At 31.7% G+C, this 26,114-nt stretch overlaps 3 protein-coding genes across 3 annotated transcripts; 2 read left to right on the top strand and 1 right to left on the bottom strand.

The window, feature by feature from the left end:
* Positions 1 to 1,240: 1,240 nt before the first annotated feature.
* Positions 1,241 to 2,368, bottom strand: LOC149055079 (KRAB domain-containing protein 2-like). Its single transcript, XM_089229499.1, has 2 exons — positions 1,961 to 2,368; positions 1,241 to 1,717 (listed from the first exon to the last, which is right to left on the bottom strand). The coding sequence occupies exons 1-2, from the start codon at positions 2,366 to 2,368 to the stop codon at positions 1,241 to 1,243; spliced, it is 885 nt and encodes a 294-aa protein (XP_089085625.1).
* Positions 2,369 to 5,301: 2,933 nt separating this feature from the next.
* Positions 5,302 to 6,186, top strand: LOC149055078 (SCAN domain-containing protein 3-like). Its single transcript, XM_089229498.1, has one exon. It carries the CDS (start codon positions 5,302 to 5,304, stop codon positions 6,184 to 6,186), a length of 885 nt encoding a protein of 294 aa, XP_089085624.1.
* A 440-nt stretch (positions 6,187 to 6,626) lies between these two features.
* On the top strand, positions 6,627 to 7,154 carry LOC149055077 (zinc finger BED domain-containing protein 5-like). The gene has a single exon (XM_089229497.1). It carries the CDS (start codon positions 6,627 to 6,629, stop codon positions 7,152 to 7,154), a length of 528 nt encoding a protein of 175 aa, XP_089085623.1.
* The last annotated feature ends 18,960 nt before the right edge of the window (positions 7,155 to 26,114 follow it).

Raw genomic sequence — 26,114 nt, 5'->3', positions numbered from 1 at the left:
TATTTAGTTAGGGGTTAAGACACCTTAAATGTTTGGACAATAATCGTTATATTAAATAGGTACGTTAAGTGTGTACAGTTTTAATTAGTTATATTAAACTGTGGTGAAACTGAAAATATATAATTTTCATTACACCATTTGTTCAACTTTGGATTTAATACAAATTTATTTATTTACAAAACATGTACATATGTTTGCACTCATATAGTTTTTTTAAAATAAAAAAGACACCATCATTTCAGCATTCTAATCATCATTCTTGTTCACCCTTCTTGCTTGTTTTTTTTTCGTAGTCAATTAAACTTTAAAGCAATTTCGTTCTTTATAATTTTCTAACTCTCGGGTATATTGAGAATAGTTTATTTTGTTTTTATCTAAAGTACCTACTATATTATTGTATTTTAATTAATTCTACAGTGGATTACTACTACATATAAATTCAACTATTAAAAGGTTGAAGTTATTAGCTTATTAAAATTATTTTTAGTTTTGTTTTAACACATAGAAATATATAATTGTTTTTTTTATAAATATGTAGTTTTTTGAAAATCGTTTTTTTCACATTAATAAAAATTGTTTATTGAAACTAGAAAACGTAATTTAGAGTTTTTTTTACTCTTGTCATTAAATATTAAATAACCAGAGGAGTTTTAAGAGTTCAATATATTCAACGTATTTATTATGCCTTATATTTTTTTAATTATCTGGGTAGACTACAATATTTATTCCCCGTAAATATGAGTTATTAAACTTAAAACACTGAATATTATTTGTGTACCTACAGTATACATAACCTTATATACATATATATATATATATATATATATGTCGTAGGCATATAGTCAAATCAGGCATTTTATTAAATGCCTAGGCATATAGTCAAAGAATTTAATGTTTATGCAATTTCACTATCCGCCTAGACATTTAGTAAAATGCCTAGTCATTTAATTAAGTGACTAGGCATTTGACTAAATGCCTATTTCATGCCAGGCAAATAATAAAAGAACATTTTGTATTATTTTAAAAATTTAAATATATTTTCTATCAGTTATTTATTGCTATTTTATACATAAAAAAAGCTGTGTATTATTTATTAATATGAAAAACACGTATAGATACTCGTATATGAAATAATATGTTTAATTTTGTGTCATTATGTCAACTATTACTATTGTTTTAAAAATGAAATAATAAAAAATAAATAAAAAGTTATATTATAATTACAAGTTTTTGTTACCTATTACTTGTTGTCACATGTTGTAATTTGGTGGCATTTGCTGGAACATTTAAGATTTTTCTTAAAACACAAGCACCTATTGGTTTGACATTGCCGCTTTCCTGATTGACATTGACATTTAACAAAACCTTGACCGTTGAAAATTGATAAGTTTGCTACTGCTTCACGTATGGACACGTATTTGTCTTTTTGTATTTTGCTGTCTTCTAAACCATTATTTGACACTAGTTGAAGTTCTTCTCTTGAACACCAATTTTTTATTATACCAACTTCTGTGCCAATTTGGTAAACGCCGTTCCGAATGTCTATCACTAACCCATTTATATTTTGACTATCGAGAGGTCCTCGGTCTACTTTTGGAACACTTAATACTATTTGATCACCAACCTCTAGTTCTTTAAATAGTTTTTCACTATTTTCTGCCATTTTTTTAGCTGCTATAGTTTGTCGTTTGTAAGATTCAATGCGGTTAACTTTTATCTGTTTTTCATTATTACATAGCAGACAAATATTTTCAATATCGTTACTATTATTTATAGAATAGCTGCAATTATCATAATGAATATTTCTTTTACATATAGTACATTGGAGTTCACTACCTGATTTTTCACAAACACTGCAGATATTATTTATGTCACAATATTGTAAAATATTTTCAAAATCTTCTTCACTTGATAATTTTTGAATAATTTCGGCAGGTAAGTTTGTAGAACTAAGACCTACCTTCGGTTCAGTGCCAAACAAGGCTCGATATGGCGAACGACCTAAAATTCGATGATGTGAAATGTTTTTTTGCCATTGTACAAAATAAACTCCGATTGACCACTTGGTACTTTTATTGTCTACGACCCAAGCTCGTAACATGTTTTCAACATCTTGATTTGATCTTTCTACAGATCCCTGACTCTGAGGGTGCCGCGGCCGCCCGTGTACTATTTTACACTCAGGCCACAATTCTGCTAATTCTTCAATTATTTTCGCTGTAAATTCTCGCCCATTATCAGATTGAAGTATTTGAGGTGCTCCTTGTTCCAAAAAAATTTTTAAAAGTTCGTGTGCAACTTCGGTGGCTCGTTTTGAAGTAAGTGGTCGAAGATATAAATATTTGGTTGCGTGATCCTGATAGTTCATAACCCATTTAAAATTTCCATCGGGTGTTGATTGGAAATCAATAAGGTCAATTTGCCCTCTTGAATTAAAATCTGCCGATAATATTGGTTTTATAACGACGCCTTTACAAGGTTTTGATTTTTTTTTGTTACAAGTTGTACACAAATTTATAAATATTTGGATTGCTATTCGAGGAATATTGTATTTATTTTTTAAACTCTGCTCAACTTTATCCCTTCCACCATGACCAGTCGCTTTATGACTTTCTTCGATTTTTTCAAAATAGTTTTCATATGGTACAACATAAATAATATTTTCGGTTTTAGTTTTTGGTTTTAAAATAATATGTTTAACATTTCCTACTTCAATCAGATCATATTTACGACATAAATAATATTGGTTTTGAGTTTTAGTTTTACCTGGATTCAATTTCGCATCATTGATTTCATTTAGTGCTTTGTCGTAGTCTTCCTGACTCCATGCCTTTTTTTTATCTTGGTTGTCGTAAATTGATTTTAATTTTTCATAAAACAATACACTGTGTGACATTATATTATATTTTAAAATACAAATAAAAACAATCAAAATTTTAAATATACAAAAAATGTCAATAGGTATACCTATGTTACAATATTACATGCAATCGCGATCACACTACATACGATTTACGTAAACGTAATAGACGTACTAAACTAAATTATTGTACAATTCAATCGCATGTTCTGTATCTTTTTCCGTAACGTCATATTTTTATCGTTATAATCGATAAGATTATAATTTGTCCCACAGTACTCAATATCTATAGATAAGGTTCTCATACAACCTAGTACCAACGTTAATTTTCCAAGGTAAAAACCAATGGAACTTTTATTTTTATTTAATAAGAATATATAGTACTCACTACTCGTACTATAGACTTTACTGACTATACATATATGCTATACAATATACTCGTACCATCATTTATGTCTATCACACCTAATTAGTTATTACCTGAATATATTTATTTTTTATTATTTCATTTTTAAAACAATAGTAATAGTTGACATAATGACACAAAATTAAACATATTATTTCATATACGAGTATCTATACGTGTTTTTCATATTAATAAATAATACACAGCTTTTTTTATGTATAAAATAGCAATAAATAACTGATAGAAAATATATTTAAATTTTTAAAATAATACAAAATGTTCTTTTATTATTTGCCTGGCATGAAATAGGCATTTAGTCAAATGCCTAGTCACTTAATTAAATGACTAGGCATTTTACTAAATGTCTAGGCGGATAGTGAAATTGCATAAACATTAAATTCTTTGACTATATGCCTAGGCATTTAATAAAATGCCTGATTTGACTATATGCCTACGACATATATATATATGAAAGAGCCGTTAATTTACCGAGTTTTATTATTTATGGATATCAGCTTACAAAATATATGTTTTGAAAGATAAGTAGAGACATAATCTACAATCATGGTTTATTATTTTAATTATATAAATCATTATTTAGCAAATATTTAATACTTAATGGTGTTTGTTTACTTAGGTATATTGACGAAGAGAATTGACGATAAATTATGAAACTTTAATTCCGAAAAAAATATTATTTTATTTTATTTCAAGCTACTTCGATTTCAAACAATTTTGTATTATGTTTTATTTATTTATTGAAAGTTGTAATTGTAAGAATTTATTATATTTTATCATATTTAAGTTGTCCTGAACAACAACGACTCAGGGTTTATTTTGAATTGCAGGTATTTTATTTATTATAATTATCTCTGAGATACTGAGATATAAAATCTATAAAACAAATTTTACTCATACATTTTAATTAATCAGGCAATAATAAATTGCAGTTCATTTTGTTTTTCAGAATTTGCTCATAAACTAAAATTTTTAAATTGATTTTAGCTTATAAATTGTACTGTTTATTTTTGAACGTAAACCATTAGTATTTTGGATTAATTATTAGTATTAATGTTTAGTAAAAATATAAATAAAACAACAAATATTAATCTACAATTAATAATCCAAAATTTGATTATATTGAACAATATATTGTTAGTTTGTACTGTAAACTGTAACTATTTGTGCAAACAATGTTTTTTTGTAAATAATAAATGTTTGATACGTATTGGTACCAATTTTGTGTTATAAATTAATAATAGTCATAATAGTATAATATCATTTATATTATAATATAGGCATACAAAATATGAAGATTTTGGATATTAGATGATTCTAAAGCATTTTGGCCTACCAATAGACTCGAAAAAATTGATCGTTTTGTATAATTAGTACCTACCTACTCAATATTTTGATATACGGCTTATAAAGAGACAGTTAAATTTCGCAAGCGATAGATAAGAATGTTTTCTTATCTTTATATCACCAATATTATACTACAACAACAAGCCTTTCACCATAACAAACATATTCACCGCCGAAAACTACGCAATACTCGAAGCAATTCAATTAGCAAATTCACTTCAAACAAATAACTTTTTGATTATCAGTGATTCCTTTAGCGCAGCGGTTCCCAAACTGTGCGCCGCGGCGCCCTGGTGCGCCGCGATGTCTTTTTAGGGGCGCCGCGTCGCCGTAGAAATTTACCTGGTCTAAAAATAAATTTTAACTCGATAACGGCGGCGAGGGTAATGCGACAAAACCGATTACTATAATATCGGTAGACAAAAATAATTTTTATGTCTCCTACTTCACAAAATTGATAAACTGTTTATCGTTATCGGTTCTGTCGCATTATCCACACCACCATTAATGAGTTTAAATTTATTTTTAGACCATAGTCATGACTTTAAGAGACGTTTGATAAAATTTGTTTTCGGATTAGTATGACCGCCAGTCTCGCGTAGTGTGTTGCTCTATCGTGTTCGTCGTTTTTATATAGAATATTTGTTAATTTTGTGACTTTTTTTAAATCATGGATCGATTTTTATTGAACAGTCATAAACGTTGTGAAGAGGAGGAAAGCATACCCTCAACCAGTAACAGCTCGACTGTAAAAAAACGAAAATATCGGAAGTATGATGATAGTTACTTGGAATTTGGTTTTACTTCGACAGAAGTGAATGGTGAAGAAAGACCATTATGTGTATTGTGTATGAAAGTTTTAGCACCAGAATGCATGTTGCCAAGTAAATTGAAGCGCCATTTGGAAACGAATCATAAGTATGCGGTTGGAAAATCTCGCGATTACTTTGATAGAAAGAGGAAAGAACTAAAACAGGAAAAAAGTATATTTTTTAAGAATGCATCAATACCAAACAATGCATTGATAGCCTCTTATAAAGTTGCTTTTAGAATCGCAAAATGTAAGAAACCTCATACAATTGCAGAAGAGCTTATCCTACCAGCTGCTTTAGATATGGTAAACATTATGATTGGCGAATCGGCTGGGAAATTACTTTCAAAAGTGCCGTTGTCTAATAATACAATAAGTCGCCGAATTCACCATATGGCAGATGATCTCAATGATCAGTTGATAGAAAAACTTAAAGAAAAGGCATTTGGGTTGCAGCTGGATGAGGCTACGGATATTAATAAGGATGCTCATTTGATATGCTACATAAGGTTCATAGATAATGATGACATGGTAGAAGACTTACTCTTTTGTAAAAATATTACAGCTGGTGCCAAGGCTCAGGACTTATTCGAGATTCTTGATAATTTTATGTCTGAAAATAGTGTAGATTGGACTAAGTGTGTTGGTGTCTGTACTGATGGCGCTCGTTCTATGTCTGGCTGCTATGGAGGATTACAGGCGCTTATTCAAAACAAAGCTCCTGATGCACTGTGGACTCATTGAATTATTCATAGAGAAGCACTTGCATCAAAATATCTGAGTCCTGAACTGAACCAAGTCTTAGAATGTGTAGTGAATGTGGTCAATTATATAAAAACTCGTCCACTGAAATCGAGATTTTTCAAAAAACTATGTGAAGATATGGGAGCTGAACACACAAGTTTGCTGTACTATAGCAGCGCACGATGGTTGTCGCGCGGTAATATGATATTACGTACTTTGAACTACGAGAGGAAATTTATGTATTTATTAAAGAAGAAGGACATAAACATGCCAGTGAATTTTCCAATAAAGAATTTTTAATAAAATTGGCATATTTGTGTGACATTTTTGATAAACTGAATTCACTGAATACCTCTTTGCAAGGAAAAAATATGCACCTTTTGAAGTCAATGGAAAAAATTTCAGCTTTTATTAAAAAACTCAAATTATGGAGAAGAAAAATGAATGAAGGCACGAGTAAGGATTCTTTTTTAACTTTGCAGCAGTTTTTGACCTCTAACGGAGTTGAAATCACTCAAGATATGAAGTCTATTTTTGTAGATCACCTATCACAACTCGTCATTTGGTTTGAAAAATACTTTCAAAATGAAAATATAGATAAATTTTCTTGGATTCAAGATCCATTCAACTCCACTGCTCCATCTGAGTTTACTTCTACCGAAGAAGAGAGTCTTATCGAGTTGTCTTGCGACAATAGTTTGAAGACTAAATTTAGCAATATGGATTTAACCAAATTTTGGATTTCTATAAAAGATGAATATCCTCTTTTAAGTGATAAGGCTCAACGTATTTTAATTCCGTTTTCGACATCATATTTGTGTGAAGCTGGGTTTTCGGCGGTTGCTGTAATAAAAAGCAAGTATCGAACCAAAATCAATGTTGAAAAAGAAATGAGAGTAGCTGTGTCTTGTTTAATTCCAAGATTTGAAAAAATGTGCAGTGATATGCAAGCACATCCATCACATTAATTTTATACCTATCTATTTCGACCTCTAAATATAAATGTAAATGTAAATCTTCAAAAATAATTAAAATGTGTAAAAAGTATATAACTAAAATTAAATAAATATTCTTGTATTATAATTAAAAAATTGTCTGGTTTTTATTTGTTTTTTATTCATTTTTTATGATTAGTCATGCTATGTCTTGGGAAGGGCGCCTTGAGAAAAGTTTAGTTCAAAAAGGGCGCCGTGAGCGAAAAAAGTTTGGGAACCGCTGCTTTAGCGTCCTAACAGCACTATAAAACCCGTGGCCCGAAAATGAGATCACTCAAATTACCCAATCTGAACTAATCAACTCCCGGAAAACCTTTGAATTTATGTGGGTACTCTCCCACGTAGTAATAAAAGGTAACGAAATGGCTGACGAAGCAGCCTCCCTCGCCTCTAATGTTATCTACTCAACAGCACCATTGACAAATTATTATCCTATGACATTTTCACGTCCGTCAAAAATAAAATCTTTTTGTCGTGGCAACACCACTGGGACTCCATTCCACCTACCAACAAACTTAAACACATAAAAAGTTCTGTGAAACAGTGGTATACACCTCCAGATCACAGCTGACGTCAAGATATTGCGATCACTCGTATAAGAATCGGCCACACTTTCACTACACACTCCTTCCTAATCAGCAAACATCAACCACCTACATGTAGCATATGTCAAACTCGCATCACTCTAAAACACATATTTTAAGTATGCCCCACATACGAACCAATACGCGCGTTTCTCAACTTCCCTCTCAATATCAGAGAAATCCTCGACGAAAGACAAACCTTAAACATCATCAAGTTCATAACTATATGCAACCTCATCAACAAATTCTGACTTAGCCAATCTATCTTGTAAATACAATTAATAATTTAACTGTAAATATGTAAATTTTTTTTTTCTTATATCTTTTCTTCTCCTCTCAATTGCATGCATATTTGAATATCAAATCTGTTTTTATTAAAAAAAAAAAAAAAATGTTGGCTAATAACTGTAGCAGTGGAAGCCTGCAATATTTAAAAAAAAAAACAAGTCTTTCGACAAAATATATACTGGCTAAGTCTAGTGTCTACTTTAAAACATATTGCGAACACATAATATTATATGAGCAACCACTTGCTGTGTAAACGCAGGTACCTACTTGTTATTGTTGTCTATGTACAGTATACACTCTATACAACAATATCAGTATACCACGAATGGTTACTGTATTATTTATTTATTTATGAGAGATATTATTTTCAATTATGATACAATTTGTTAATAGATTGATATTTGTGTATTTGGTACCGTGAGCGAAGGAAGCGACACTAATTCTAATTTATGAATTTGGTGAAGTTAGTTGCTATAGAATAATATTGTTGTAATATACTAAATATTACTTAATAATATATCACGTGGCTATCTACGTTGGAGACGATGGAGAGAAATAGTGCGAGAGAAGTGTTTAGACGTGAGGAGGTTTAATGGTTATTTAAAATATTATAATATAGCTTAAACATTTTTTCTCCTTTAAAAGCAAATCAATTGATAAGATTTTTTATATATCTTTTTATTGTTTTCATTTTTTTTTAAAATTTTTTTTTAGTTACACGCTATACACTTCGTTGTTATTTTCACAACGCTTTAAAATTCAATTTAATAATACGCTTTTACTGAATAAAAATTCAATGTGAAATGTTTATTTAAAAAACACTCAATCACTTGATGAACATCCATCAGTCAACATGTAACAAAGATTGTAAATTAAAACGATTTCGTATGTGATCGCTTATTTTAATTTTATATTATTCAAAGTTCTGAATAAAAATATTAAGTTGAATTTTGGAAATTTCTAAGCAATCTAAGATTCAAATTTCAAATTCTGTGCAAGTTTCTTATTTTTTCTTCAAAAATAAATTGTGTTTAATTGATAAACGGTGTGAATATTTTATGTTTATGAACATTCAATTCGTTGGTTTAATTTTATCATTATTTTTATTAAACAAATCATCGAACTTTAAAAAATAAAAACCGGATTGAGAAAAATAGATAATACAATTATAGGGATAACATCATAATGATTATGAACACTGTTGATGTCTAAAATGTCTGTATTTTATATGGGTGAAGATATTATGCAAAGAAAAATTATTTTATTATGAATATAATATATCCACATTGAAACATATAATTTGATAAACTATAAGCACAATGGGATTTCTAAGAAACCATAATCTAAACTCAAAATTATATGTGAATTTGGTCACATTTAGACATTTGATGAAAATACTTCATTATTGTTATTATTATTATCATTATTCACTCGAATTTTTACAATTTATATCAGCTGGATAATTGAAAGCGTTTCTATTTAAATGTACTTAGCATTTCAACAGAGAAATCAAAATTATCTATTCCTATAAAAACAATATCATGAAATCATGTTTATTATCCGATCTATATTAAAATATATATTATTAGCCCGAGTTTCTATGATATGGTTTTATATACTTAAACATATTTAATACAATTATTTTTATTGTTTGGAATTATAATTACTTAATAAAATTTATAAAATACAATATTTGCATAGTTATTTTATTACATCATTAAAAACTAACTACACATTTGTATAAAAATGTCAAAACAATCACATTTCTGAATTCTAATTTTAAGTATAATATAAAATTATTATACACTAAAATAGAAAAAAATGTTTATACGATATTTTTATGATTATAAAAAAATTTCTTTGTGGATGATTAATAATGTAAATTTTTTTATATATATATTTGGTGTTATGTTTTTGTAACTACCGATAAATTTAGACAAATTGAATTTTAATTGGACAGTCCAAATCCATTATAATGTTATACAGGTCATTCTATAGTATGTTTTAATGTTGTCGGTGAACACTGTATTATAAAGAATAATCGATGTCGTAGTGACCTGTCAAAATGTTTTGTTTCAACAATAGTATACTGGAAAATTAAAAAAAGTTAGCAGTATAGACTGAAAATATTGTGATAAGTATAATTTTTTGCCCGTTTTTCGCAATAAATTAACAGTGACGGACGTTGAGAAACAAAGTAAAGTTTTCAAGAAAAAAAATCACAAGGGAGAGGGAAAGAAATTAATTGAAAGGAAAATAATTAAAAGTGCGAAAATCAGAGGGACAAAAGAGGAATGAATTTTGATAAGACGTCAAACAAGGCGGTAATGAAAGGTGAAAGATTTTTCTTCGAGTTTTTATTTTCATTTTTTTTTTTTTTTTTGCAATCTATTAATTCTCGACAAAGCCGAACGTCTAAGGCAAATAACTGCGAAGGAGTGAAAAAAGCAAAAACTCAACGATGTAAATTTAATCTGTCAAAGTGTATTTGAGTGATGAGAACGGCGGCAATCAGGTACGCTTTAACAAGCCGCGGATGACTGATTTGTTCATCAGCCACTTGTCAATAACCAGCCCGCATTCTTTTTCCTCTACATTGGCCTCAATTAATCTCTTTGGGAAATTCTCCACCTTGTTAAACAACAACAACAACAACAACAACAATGAAGGGGAAAAGGATAGTAAGGAGAGGCGGTCGAAACGAACGTGCAACGAGAACGATGTTTAAAAAGGCCGGGGAGAGGAAAAATCAAAACTCGTCGACCCCTGCTGAGGGCTTGCAATTTAATTTCTGTTTCAAACCCAAACGATTTCCATAAACGAAAAATGAAAGCACAGCTCGCAGTTAGAAAATATAATATTTTAGAATACGTCAATTTGCTCACAAATTACTGCAGTGCATACAATATCCCGACGCAAAAACTTTGGTGATCCGATAAACGAGACGACCATCATCGCTGCCAAACATTAAACTTGTTTTAATTAAAACCGTGTGTATATGTTTAAAACGAAAATATAGATCAAACGGTCCGTCGTCTTTAAGTTTGCTCACGAAATAATTACTTTTATATAAGATTGGTAAACTTTATATGTAGATGTTACCAAAATGTTGGCGACAATAAAACTCGTTATAAAGTACTGTGATCTATCGAATGAGGATTAAGATAACAACAAGACGTTTACGTTTGCTCATAGCGAGCGTAGTTTTGCCCACAATAAACACAAACACACACACAAAGGGACTGAACAATAAGTCTTTCCGTTTGTTTTATCGTAATATTCGTAATATATAATAATGTGTGACCACAAAAAATATCATATGAACCTGCTAGGACAGAGGTTCTCAAACTGTGGGTCACGATTATATGTTTGGTGGATCCCATTGAGTTTTGGAATATTTATATATTTCAAAAATGTTAAATATTTAATATTAGATTATTTGAGAATATAAAAATGTATAAAAATAAAATAAATTATATTATAATATAATTATAAATTTAAATAAATATGACAAAGTATTTTCCATGTAAGTAAAACTTATAGAATGTGTACTTTGATGTTTGGTTTTGGTTCAATAATTATTCACGACGATTAGAAATATAGCAGTACCAGAGAAATGTTGTGAAATGATAAAAAAATAAATGACTAAAAGTTATCGCAATTGTAACGATTATCAATAAAAAAAAAGCAAAATAAAACAAAAATTTCGTTAGAAGTATTAGGAAGTTGTGGGTCGTCAAAATTTGAACATTTACCAAAATGGATCGTACTGCGAAAAGTATGGGAACCTCTGGGCTAGATATATGTTCAGATTAAATCGGAGTATATAATATAGGTATTTGTTTTTAATCGTTGTGGACTCATCGACGAATCGAACGAGTGAATGAATGAAACCGCATTAATTGGTGAACAATAAATTATTGTCACCAGAGAGTTTATTTTATAAATAGTATTAGGTACAGTGCGCAATGTTTGCCGAGTGAACTGCAAACAAATTGTGTATATATATATATACACAACACACTCGTATCTGGTAACTATATGCCAAATTGAGATCTATCGAGTCTCGTAGATAATTTTTTTCGCGAAGATTTCTAAAACCCACACTTGGAGTTTTTTCTGACACACTCATGCCGATAGTAGAATTCGGTGAGTATAACATAAATTATATTATGATGTGCATCATAAAAAAAAAAACTTATAAAATACCTCCGAGTACGTCACCACCCGTAGTCATACGTCTTCCACACCACTACCCTCATTCCCTCTCACCACCCCATATACAAGCGTTAAACTGAATCTTGATCGCTCCGTAGCAATAAAAAAGCTAGGTATATATTACACGAATCTCCAAAAATACTCGAAGAAACGGCTCTATTGGCTCTATAGCGTTATCGATTCAGACCGAGTGTGTGTGTGTGTTTGAGTGTGTGTGTGTGTGTGTGTGTGTGTGTGTGTGTGTGTGTGTGTGTGTGTGTGTGTGTGTGTGTGTGTGTGTGTGTGTGTGTGTGTGTGTGTGTGTGTGTGTGTGTGTGTGTGTGTGTGTGTGTGTGTGTGTGTGTGTGTGTGTGTGTGTGTGTGTGTTGCGTAAATGTGTACGAGCGGCAAAAATATTATGTCAGTTCACAAATCTCGCAGACGGGCGTACAGCGAGTGTGCAGCAGAGAGAGAGAGACAGAGATAGAGTGAGAGTGAAAACTTTTCGGGTGTGTCCGTACGTATACACACGACTCAGGGGCCACGCGTCTTACGACGACGAGTGTATATGTCGCGAGCGTATATTGGCGGCGACAAACACGGCATTAGCGTGTACTAACTGCCACCCCACCACCCACACGCCACTCGCCGCTCACCCCAAACCGTAATGTGTTATCGCGTCGTATATTACAAGCGCACGCAGACGTTTATGGTCGGCCAGACAGTAAATAACCGGCTTTGCTCTGCGTTCTCTCATTCTCGCCCTCTCGCTCATCCACCCTCCCACACGCCCACCCACATGAACCCCTCTCCGCAGTCTCACCACCGGAGCACACACACTCACATAAACGCGCGAGCACGTGTATATAATATACACTCTTTAATAATATATACAATAATATCTGCTAGTTTTCTCCCCGTCGCCCTGCACCCGCCACAATATGCACCCCGCCCTGTCCGTTCTAATTACTAATGTAAATTCAAGTTTCGGTCATTAAAACATCCGGTCGGCGGCCAAAGGGTTAGTCCGCTCTAGGTCGCGCGTGTGCGTGTGTGTGCGTGTGTGTGCGCGTGTGCGTGTGCAGTGTATTGGCGCAATGGATTTCGCGCCGCTCTTGCAGCAGTGCGCTGACAAGAGTAAAGTCGTTGATAAGCGGGTCCGGCGAGTGTATAATATTATTACATATCGTGGGCGGTCGGGTGTGCCGAGGGGGCTCGGGGCTTATGCGCTGTCGCGGTGGCGAGGTGAGGGGAGAGGTGTTTTCATTTCGGACTTCTTCCCCCCGCGCACCGCTGCAGCCCCGATGAAAACCAACCGGGGTCACTCATAAATTTGAGATGTCTTCGCCGCCAGATGTGCCGAATTGGTGTGCCACCGCCGCCTCCGCCGCTGCAAAGTGCCCCGCTGTGTATATATACAGCCCGTGCGAGAATGCGTATGTGTGTATTATGCTTCGTACTTTCATCGTCGTCCTTGTTAACGATGACCGAGTATGGAATACAAAACGAAACGCGAGAGTGAAATAAGCAGAGAGCGGCAAATGAGGGTACTGAGATATCATTATTATTATTATTATTATTATTATGTATTATATTTTACTTAATATGCACATACCGAAAGCAATATTATGTTATAATATATTAATAACACGACGGAATGTCACCCAGCATTGTTGATAGGAAATCGTCACTTCCTTTAAGTATTGTTCATCAGACGCAATCGCAGAACGGACATTTTGAGTTCAGTGCCTTAAAAAAAAATTGTAAGTTATTAAAATATTGTTAATATTGTTCTTGGTATAAATAGGCTTGCTATTCGTTCCGGTTTTACCGGGACAGTCTTGATTTTAACAGCATGTCATGGTGTCTCGGTTGGTCATTAATTTTGTCCCGGTTTATGGAAGACAAGAGAAAATAACTTTAATATTATTTTGTTTAATTATAAAACATAGAATAATATTATACATATAATTTGGGTTTAACTTGTAATGGATTGTATTTAAAAATTAAAAGTAATACATCTGTATTGAAAACAATTCATTCAACCGAAAAGTTTGAACATTAGATTATTACTAACAATTAATAAATGTAAATGCACTAAATTCAGTAAATGTAGTTTAAGTTGTATTGGTTAATATATTTTTCAATTAAAATATGGGATATTATTAATTCCCGCATAATTATTATACAAAAAAAGGTTTTTACTATTTTAATTTTTTACTTTTATTAGCTTCTAATATTAAACTATTATAGCTCACAACAATTTTATTACAATTGAACATGATAATAAACAAATTATACAAAAAAAAAGGTTATTCAATATGATGTCCCGGTTTGGTGTTTTTAAAATCTGGCAACCCTAAATAAATAATGTTTGTAGAAATTGTAGAATACAAAACGAAACACCAAAGCCAAAGTAAAGGACGGTAAATGAGGTAGCGTCATAATGGTAATATTATGTTATGCTTAAAATACCCATACAGAAAGGAATTATTGGCGTATCACCTGATTTTTTTGATATTTGTTACGAATTCATCACTTACTATAGGTATTGTTCTAAATTAGTTAAGTCGTCAATATTTCAATTATAGTTTATACCCAACCTATTGTGCGTGTTGAGTTACATTTTATCGTTTCATTTGTGCATTGATGTCTATGTAATTTTTCGATCAGGTTCAGTGATAAATAATTAACCTATCGCGTTTTACAATCACTGTATTTGTCTGGTTCAAAGAGTGACAATGATATCGGTGAATACAGTATCTATAGGCATTAATCTTGTGTATATAATATAGAAAAATAGAAAAATAATAAATAAAATATAATAATTGTTGTTCTATATGCAAATGCAATGCTTGTAATCTATTCACTATATGTATTTTATATATATAGTATTATATTTAATTTATAAGTAACCCCTGTGCAAAACCTTATTATTATTTTTTACTGAATAATTCACGAATATTATATATATATTTTAAATATTTCATAAAATGTATTCAAAATAAAGTATAAGTTTATCATGTGGATAACCCCATATATACACTACTGTCGCCGGAAACGTAGGTATTTAAACATTTTTCGCCCAAGGTAAGAAAAAATTTCCCCCTTCCAACCTAGCAATAGGTGGGTTTGTAAAAAAAGGCATAACAGTTTATTAGTATCTGAACATCATTACTTTTTTTTACTACCCAAATGACCCAGGTACCGTATTATATCAAAATGCTCTTTAAAATTTAACGACCCTAAAAATTTATCACCCGATGTGCAAGGTGCCCCTGGCCGCCTAAATACGTTACTAACTGTTGTGCAATCTGTCTTATAAAGTAATAATTAAATTACAGGTGATTTTTTTTTCTGAATTGTTCAATATAATTTGCAAAGATATTTATTCGAAAATAAATTATATATTAAATCGTTATTTATCAGGTATGAGCGTTTTTATATAAATTATTTTTAATAAGATTAGGTTAATCTAATAATTGATGTCGCTTATCTAAAATAGTAATTTATTTGGAATAAACATAAACTTACAACTGTCGATATTATACGCAATAATAAAAATATTGTTGAATAAATACAGAATACCAGCATAAAATACTATGATATTTAAATTAAAGCTTATAGTTTTTGAATATCATAATTAATTTTATGGAGGATAATATATTAAATATTCAATTATGAAACTCAAATCAATAGTTTTTTGCTTTAATTATAAGTGCATTAATTGTTAAGTGGGTTTGTGTAAATTCAACTGCTGATTTATATTCGACGAAACCGTTTGGGATCACTTGGAATGTAACCGGAATAACATCTCGAGGGTAATATATTAATTTGTTTTTGTTTCTACGCTGCAGCTTATCTCAGTACGAATAATTTAATATTTCTGATTTATTGATATTTTAAGAAAATAGTCTATCCTACCACGAAGAATAACGCTCGAGACGGACGTGGACTTTTAGCCGAAAAAAATATGTTCAAGCATAATAATATTATGAATAACATTAATACGTATACGCAGAGAAAATTTATATTTAATTTATTCTCTTCAACCGATCAAACATTATTAATTGTAACTATACTAATATTATTAATATATAAATAAAAAAATGGTGCACGTGAAATATTCAATAGCTATACAACTATAAGAACTATGTACATTCGCGGCAATAGTAAATGGTCGACTAAACGGCACAAAAAACTTATTTCAACGAATTTAAAGGTTTAAATATAACATTAGACGTAATTACAACTATATTATTGTACGGCGTGCTTTCATCTTCGTTTCTAACTAGATAGGTCTGTTCGGTAGCGTTTTGGAGGGGTCGTAATTAACTGATAATAAACTATTCAAAAGTGCCACGCATTTGTCGTATTACTAACGGATTAGGGCGATAGTAATTATTGTACGATGACGTAGAACAGTATTTCGGTGCCTTTAAGTCGCTGGCTTCTCGTCGGAAACACAAACGTGACGGCAAACGGTTTATTTTTGCGGAAAAAAGAGAAACCACCCCTATATTATTATTATTATTATTATTATATTCAGTGTGTAAGGAGCAAGAACAACATACGTAATACAATAATACGATAAACGTCGCAAAAGGGTCTAGTGCTTTTTCTTGTTATTTCTAGTCATATTAAAATGCGTTTCTTTGTCCACGTGTCTTGTGAGTCGACATTTTAGGCGTGCATGACAACAACAGAACCATGCATAACATTACGCTGGATCATATTCCGGCGGTGTCTTATACGGTCGGGAGTAAAATAATTTTGAGTAGGTATTTAAAATGTATGAGAGGGCTTTTTATTTTATTCCGTATGAAAAACTGCAGAATAATACAGCCGATGTACACAGTGTGAAAGAAAAACACTCGACAAACGAAAAATGAAAAATCGATAAATTATTAATCAAACGTATGTAACACTGCGCAAAATTATGAGTACTTAAATATCTAAATTACACCATTTACCTGTGTCTGAAAATCCCCAAATAAATTTTTTTTGTATATGTATAATGATGTGCGCTTAAGCCATCGTATCATTTTAAGTTTATATATATATATAATAAAATAATTATATTAATTGTTTGCCGTTAAGGATAAGATAGGGCACACACATGCACACATACACACGCACATACACATACATACAACATTAGATATAAGGAGCTCCGTTTTTAGTCACTAGCAGGACAGACGCGTTGTCATTGTTTTTTTGGTATAGAAACGAGTGTAAAAGACTACGCAGTTCGTCTATGCAGTAAGACGTAATGTTGTTAAATTTAAAAATATATATCTGTATTAAAAATAAATTGAAAAGTTAGTTAAAATTATATGTTAATGTAATAATGTGCATTAGAAATAAATTAAATAAAAGTAATATCAATAGACCAAAGCAAAAGGTTTTATTATTTTAAAATACAAATCGGTTACCTCACCTTACACATCATCAGACGCTAATCACGGTTTTAATTTGGAAGTCAATTCAAGGATTGGAGAGGTAATATAAATAATTTATTATACCCCTTTTTAATCATTACATATAAGAGTTGTTGGTACGTTTCGAATAATTATTTATTTAATACACAAAGATATAGATATTTTGAATGATTGCAAAAACAGTAAAAACCCTCCAATCGAATTAAATAAAATTTTGCTAAAAATTATAAGTACATATTTATAAATTGACTATTTCAAATTTTTCCAAAAATAGATATAATTGGCTATTTGAAATTTTTCAAAAAACAGGTATAATTGAATCTCAGAATTGAAAAAAAAATTGCTTTGTTAAACTTGTATCACGATCGTCTATAAATTGTATAATACAAACATTTATTTTAAAGTATTGATTGAAACAAAAGCGATGTTATTTGTCAGATAATTTTGTTAAATCTTACACATTATTAAATATTTTACTGAGTCTATTTGTTTTGTTCTAGGTGTATTTTTAATCATAGCGCTATTACGGTTTTATACAATTAATAAAGTTCTATAAATACATTATTAATTAAAAATAAAATAAAGATATATAATAATAAAAACATGTGCAATATTTATATATTATATTATATTTTTTGATTAATTTATTAAGGCAAAACTTTATTTTAAATTGATTTAAGCACAGAATATTAATTCAATACGAGTGAACGAAAAACGCTGACAAAAAATTGCTGTTAAAATGATAATACAATTGTTAGGAGGAATATTATTTTTATTTCAATTTATTTTGAAAATCAAGCTTGTAGTTGGCCGTCAGCAAAGAATTTCAACTTAACCACATTTAATATGTAAGTATGTGTATGATAATATTATTTATAAAACAAATTCTATAGGCCTATGGTATGAAATGCAAACTAAATATAATTTTATCAAATAATAAGAAAATCTTACAAAGAATTGATCAACTTTCCCCCATTTAATATTAACTTAGATATAAAACAACATATACAATCTGCATATTACATAGAGTTTTAATGTGAACAAAAAAATCTAAATTAAAATAATATTCATTTAAAAATGTTATTCCTTATTAATATTGAATGTGTAAATATAGGTTTAATATCTATAAAATGTATTATGAGTAGGTTAGGTTACCTAACCTGACCTATCTATACTTTTAAACATTTTTTATTTTTGTTTTGAATCATCGTCTACTTCTCCTCCACACACACACATACTACACCACCTACAACTTATGTTGAGACCCTCATAATTTAACTAAAATATGAATGCCACTTAATCGAGAAAAAAAAGGTCAAGTATGGCTGTTCAAAATTACATTCTGCCCATAACCTGAATAGAGAAGTTATCATTTCGAAAATCGTTTTCTGAATTCAATATTCTCCAAACCTTTCAGAACCCGTGTTTTTGCAAAACCGTATTTTTCGGTATTACAAAAGCCTTTAAGTAACACTTGCGTGCCCATGGGATTCGTCCCTCGAATTAGTTTTGGTCTCTAAAGAGACTCTCAAATAGTTGAAATGCAACTGTTCCTTATAGACACTCCGGAGGATTAGGTTTGACCTTATAGTGTACGGTGTCCCATGTTTTATAAAGAAAAGTTCATCCCGTGGTACCAAACAATAGAGATACATATCTGATACAAATCTATTAACGTCTGTATTCGCGCGAATCAATTATGCAGAATTATGTTCTCTGGTAAAATATTATTAAATATAAATAATAAACATATTATATTATGTGTGACTTATCCTAACGATGTTTGAACAATGACAAAACTTATATCGCACAGTGGCCTTTGATATGCTAACACTGATGTTTTCGTTTTAAAAAAATTTGAAAGTTTAATACTATAGATGAGTGCCTTTGACGTGTTATATTACATCGTATGTAGTTCAAATATATTTTATTAATTGGAACTTAATAAATTTCTCACATCCGACGTTTTTTTCAACTGTGTTTTTAAACAACAGACCTGAGCACTTATATTTAACCGAATACAAATTTGAAGTTTATGCAGCAATAAACAATGGTTTCATTCAAATAAATTTCGATGACATAAATGCGTTATGTCCTTATATAATTGTAGTATGTTTCTAGTGGACAAAGTAAAAAGACTTTTCAAAACCACGCGCAAAAATTTACCGCAATGAAACCCTATGAAATGCACAATTTTTTTTTTTTTTTTTTTAACAAATTTTGGTTTTATAATCGATAAATGCGGTATGCATTCGTGTTTATAATAATAATGAGGATTATTAAGAGATAATAATATAATGATATACAGCATGACCGCGAATACCTAATTATGTAAAAATAAGATGCGAAAAAAATCGTTCGCCGGCGCACTTTCGGCCGTGTAAAAAGGGTTTGTTACTCTGTTATTATAATTATGATAAAAAGTTTCGGTCGTAAACAATAGAAGCATGTAAAACAACGCGCGAGCCCGCGGTTAATTGTTAATTATTAAACAGCCAGCGTGTATTAGCCGCCGAGACGCGTGGTATTCACCTGCTGCTGTAATGCGCCTATCTCGGCAGTCCGTTTTTCGAAATTAACGGTGTAATGACTGTTAGGTGTATTTATAAGCAATATTTTTTTTATTATTATTTTTTTTTTTTATCATCATTATCAGTGTCGTTTATTATTATTATTATTATTTTTTTATCGTCATCGTAAACCGCGTCGTATACGTTCACCGGCGTAACAGGCCATTTGCGGCGGGTGTAATGTAAAATTATTACGACAAGAATGTTCGCCTGTATATTAAAGTGCCCACCCTCGCGCACTGGCACTCCATCCGTATAGCGTAGTCGGTTATTTGAATAATAATAATAATAATAAAAATAATAACCACGACAGCGGCGTCGACGGCATAGTGGCTGCGGTGGCGGCGGAGATGGTGGTGATGATGACGACTACGACGACGTGGAGGACGGTTATGATGATGATGATAATAATAATAATAATAATATTGCGAAGAATTAGGATCAACGGTAATGACGAGACACCCCTTTCCCCACCGATACCGGTGGTCGCCGAACAGTGTATACAATCGCGTTGCCACCCGATCCCATCGCGTTTATGACGTGCACAAAACACAATAACGGCCTTTTACCCGAGGGCTTTGACAATTTGACATTAACCTCTCTTCCGACGCCGACGATAATATGCTGACTTTGCAGAGGCTTTTACGCCAACGGTTTTACAATATCGAGTGTATATGCGTGTTTATATAAAATAATAATATCAGTTATTTATACACGGTCGTCGCCGCCGTGCCATTCGCCGGGTTCTACTCATCGCGTAATCGTTTAAAATGACGATTCCCGTCATCCTGTAGCTGGAGATCAGTTGGTGAAAATGGTGGTGTTGATAGTGGTGGTGGTTACGGTTACGATGGTTATGGCGGTACAAGATAGAGTTTATTACGATAATAATTATTAACAATATTATAATATTATTTTAGTAATTGGTTCAATGGAAACGACCCGGTAGTGACGGCGCTCCGAGTAGGCAAATCAAGTACACCGTCAACAATATATTTTGTCATTACCGCGTGCTGGTAGGTTTTATGATAATAAAACGTTACTTCCATCAAAACATTACGTCATTGTATGACAATTGTTTGAACTCGGTTCTCATTATATTATGTTTTATAATAGTTTTGTAATTTTAAATCATCTATCTATAATAAATAATTCTATTAAAATCGCCATTCACGATCGATCGTATATTATGTATACAACATTATGAGTTGTGACGTATTTTGTGTTTTACATTTAATTTATTTGAATTCAGATCATACTACGAATCGCTCGAGTACTGATAATTTATAAAAAGTCACGTAATTAATAATTGATGACATTTGAATGATAAGTAGTTTTACGTCTTGTCCGTCCACCTCCGGGTCCGTTGTACAACATTTATTTCATTCTTTCCGTCCTAATTTCGTTTCTTCGTTATTTTTAAACTCACTGGATACAATACGTAAACTACTTCTAAACTATATGTTTTTCTGTCTTTATTTAAGTATATAATGTTCACTGAGTCTGTTGTATAGTGAATTGAAGTTTCATGATCCGGTTCGTTAGTTCAATTCGGCATTTTATTACTAGTTATTCATGCGAGACATTCGCTCTTGTAAAAAATATTTTAAGCGGAGGCATTCTACTGGAAAAAATCCGTTGAGAAAATCGCAATATTTGTAAATTATCAAAAAATTTTTAATAAAAGAATATTGGCAATCTAATTCATTTTAGTATCAATATTATGATATACAAAGAGTAACAGGAAGACCTAATAAATGAAATAATTTTTGTTATTATCTATATTTTTTTAATGTTTTATATAATTTATAAATGTTTACTCCACACGTATAGTATAAAATTTTTTTTTTTTAACACTGAAAATAAAACATTTTAAACTTATTATTGTCAATATTGCAAAATAAAAATGAAAAATGTTATACTACTGTGTAAGTTACACGGTGTAACACACCAGTCAATAAGTTATAAAAAAAAAAAAATTTAAATATTAAATAGAACAAAAGTTGTTTCATTTGTCAGATATTCCTGTTTGCAGCCACAAGCAACCATGGTGCATGCCACACAAAGCCACTATTTGTAGATACTCGGACGATTGAATAAAAAAATCATTGTAAAACAAATAAGTTCCTCTATCTTTATAGAATCAAACGTAAAATAATTTTGAAATAAAAATAATAACCATTGACATATAAAATTATTTTCCCACGAGTACTATATAAGGTCGTCATTACAGTACAAGATATGCCATCGGTAACTTAAAATAAAATGTGTGATGTAATTTACACCTTTTTACAATATTCTCGTATTTAATGATGAAATTAAAATATATATAATGAATCGCTATTTTCCAGTACATTGTTTTTTAAAGTTCAACTGGTTTTTATCATATACCAAAACTATAACACAATAAAAATAATCATTCAATTCTTTTTATTTTTGCAGTTCCATAAATTTCGTGTTTTTATTCAAATTTTGTATATTGTAGAATTTCCAGGAAACCTATCAATAATTTTTAATTTGTATAATTACAGTATATTTTTCAATATGACAGCTGAATTTACAGATTTTTTTCAACGTAATATAGTTTCCGTTGCTTGTTAAATATTATGTTTTTGACATTTAAATCCAAAATATTATCTTTTTTTTAATAAAATATATTATTTAGAAACTTTGAAGAATTATTACAGTATAATTTTAATTTAATTTAATTTTCAATCTTAAAACTAATTTGAATTTATTCAAAAATAAACGAATTGTAGATTAAATATAATTTTAATACACTTTTTACTTTTTAAATGAACAATTTAAGTAATAGCTGAACGAAAATTCGCACTAATTCTGTATCAATAAATAATATTTTTTATTTGTATTTAATAGATGGAAGTGTTCAATATTCAATCTCTGTTATAGTTATCATAGTGTATATTAATATTAATATTTAATATTCATAAATTATTATTTATTTATTTATTAATTTAATAAAGTTAATATAGCTTTCTCTAAAACTTTTAAAACATTACATTTTTTTCAGCAGACGGATATTAATCAAATCATAATGGATACTACACAGAAAATACTAAAATATACATTTTTAAATGTACATTGGACAAAAAATTATCACAGCAATAAAAGTAATACATTTATTTGAATATCAGCAGTGGAACAATAGTTATTAAAATTTTTTCTGTTGTTTCATGGTAAGTTAAATTAATACTTGTTGTTACATTTTGTGAGGCAGCCAACTCAATACTACGGGTAGGGAATAAAAATATGATAGTCTCCGATACGTGTCAAGTCTTGTCGAACAGTCGAATCGCCTGACCGTTATTTCAATCAACGAGGCTGCAGCAAGACGTCATCTCTTGCTGGTTTACGCGTAGTTCAACGCGGTTTAAAAATTACACAAAAGATCTTGTCCGGATGGAGAAAGAGTTCATTTTTTCTCGACCGTCCACGCAAACACCCGCTTCCAGCGTCGGCGAAATCCGTGTGGGACCGTGCACGGGGTAGCATCCCCTCGAGTACCTATACCTACACACACATTTATATATATAATATATATATATATCGCACGAATACGTCGACTATTGTTTCTTACGGAAAGTCCACCGTCTTCGTCGTCGTAGTCGGCTTTGCGCTGCAAAACTTTATACTCGATAAATATCGTATGCCGGCGATAAGTATACATACGCCGCGCCGTAGTTGTAATAATGATCGAAAACCGTGTTGGTCTGCCAAACGGATGTATAGGGACACAGACGAGCACGAATGAACACTCGCCTATAATACATATTATATACATGTAAGATTGTAGATATATAATATATATATATAATCACGCGGACGTATTCCCAGAAGTCGGCCGGACGGACGGCGTCGCGATAATTCCGGTCGGGATACACCACCCGCGCACCGGTGGTGCTGGAAACGAACGAATTGTCGGCGGGCAAATCAAAAGCGACCGCGATCGCGGGTTAGGGTCGTTTGTTAATTTTTGTCCTACCTCCCTCAGAGACGGACATTCCTTAACGCTCGCGCTGCGCCCAGTTTCCGGTTACCGCCGGCAAATCGGAAGTCATGGGCCCGCCGGGATAAGCTAGTGGATTCCCTTCTAACACGCGTGTCTCTCTCGGTGTCTATATATATATATATATTATAATAATAATAATATCATCTCGTTCTTCTTCGTACAAAGTATAATAATATATAACGATGATAAACTTGGGGGGCGAATTTTTTACCTCCTCGGAATCCCCGTCGCCTCGTTTGCCGCTCGGACTGCTGCGGCTGCACAAACCTAACTACTACCTCCACAGCCGGAACGTAAAACAACAATGTACGATAGGTCCGACATAATATTTAGTATAACAACAGTAATATATTATCGTGTACAATAATAATATAATACGCCACTCGCATCGCCGACCATATTTCACAAACCGTTTTATGTATCACCGATACGTTTTTGCAGTCCACGTCCACGTCACCCCACCAATAAGGGAGGGGGTTAGAGGGCGGCAGGGTCGTAACAATACGAGTAAATGCCGCGGAGCCCGTCAATGACGCCGAAATGCTATGTGTGTGTGTGTATGGGCTGCAGGAGTACACTAGCGAAATCCGATCGTATTATATTTTATTTATATATATTATCGTAAAAATATAGAGTTTTACGGTGGGTCCAGTTGGCGGGTGAGGAGGAGGGGGGGGGAGAGGAGAGGATTGTTTTTTTTCGGCACGTTCGGAATGATCGCCCCGCCACGCTGCGGATGTTAGGGGTGGGGGACAATATTCGCGACCCGGATGACGTTAATGGCCAATATTGAAACAATGTGTCCCCCGTCATCCCCGCGGTGGTATAGTGCGCGACACCGACCGGCCCGGAGCCCGTTTAATATAAATTCTGGCATATTGTTAACCCGCAAGGATCATACGATATAATATAGAGCGAATCGCTTATGCCCCCGGCCCGCCAACGCCCCGACTCGATCAATCGGTTATTTATTATACTGCACGGACGGTGTATATACATAACATTACATATTATTATTATTATACAGCTCCGCCGCCCCCGCTATATCCAGTCGCATCACTGTTTATAATAATCACGACCGATGACCGATGATAATAGTTATAATAATACGATTATTATTATGGTAATTACGGACGACGCGTGAGCCCGACCGGTTGTAAATATCGTCGCGGACGTTCCCCTACCCACAACCTCCACATACCAATTCACCGCGACCCTCGTCTTGCCCACGACACGGCCGCTATATATATATAAAGAGTATACTCTGCAGTATAATAATATGTGTATGATAATAATATAATAATAATAATAATAATAATATTATTATGTAAATGTGTAGTATCATCGCCCGATTTAAATATGCCAACCGGGCCGCCGATCGCGTATATTATTATGATGTTATGGTGATATTTGATGGAGTGCCCGCGTCCGACGAGTGTCTGACCCGGCGAAACGGAAACGCGTTGTATATACATCACGACCCAATAATACACGATTTTATTATTATATAATATTATTATTGTTATGAATGCCATGACATTATTATTTGATTGCCATGTACGCAGCGATAAATTTCGGTTCTGTCGAATAACTGAACGCGTGCACGTATATTATAATATGTAGAGCGCGGAATTATATGTATTAAAAATCAATCAAATATGCGCTAAAAAATCTTAAATATGCATAAATATATGCATTAAAATGTTAAAATATGCATAGAAAATAAAAAAATATGCATAAAAAAAATTCATTTTTGGAACATTTAATTAATACAATAAATTATAAAAAAAAATTATGGAACAATACTAAAAACACTTTTCTTT

This window comes from Diuraphis noxia, unplaced genomic scaffold, assembly GCF_037042655.1.
Source record: "Diuraphis noxia isolate RWA-SAM2 unplaced genomic scaffold, SU_Dnox_SAM2 contig0005, whole genome shotgun sequence".
Classification (NCBI taxonomy): domain Eukaryota; kingdom Metazoa; phylum Arthropoda; class Insecta; order Hemiptera; family Aphididae; genus Diuraphis; species Diuraphis noxia.
Note: the sequence above shows the minus strand (reverse complement) of the source record. Positions and strands in the feature narration are given on the sequence as shown.

Coding starts and splice junctions, on each gene's coding strand:
- LOC149055079 (XM_089229499.1), bottom strand. CDS start 2,368: ATGAACTATCAGGATCACGCAACCAAATATTTATATCTTCGACCACTT. Junction 1,718..1,960: donor TGTTTGGCACTGAACCGAAG/GTAGGTCTTAGT, acceptor AATGAAAAACAG/ATAAAAGTTAACCGCATTGA.
- LOC149055078 (XM_089229498.1), top strand. CDS start 5,302: ATGGATCGATTTTTATTGAACAGTCATAAACGTTGTGAAGAGGAGGAA.
- LOC149055077 (XM_089229497.1), top strand. CDS start 6,627: ATGAATGAAGGCACGAGTAAGGATTCTTTTTTAACTTTGCAGCAGTTT.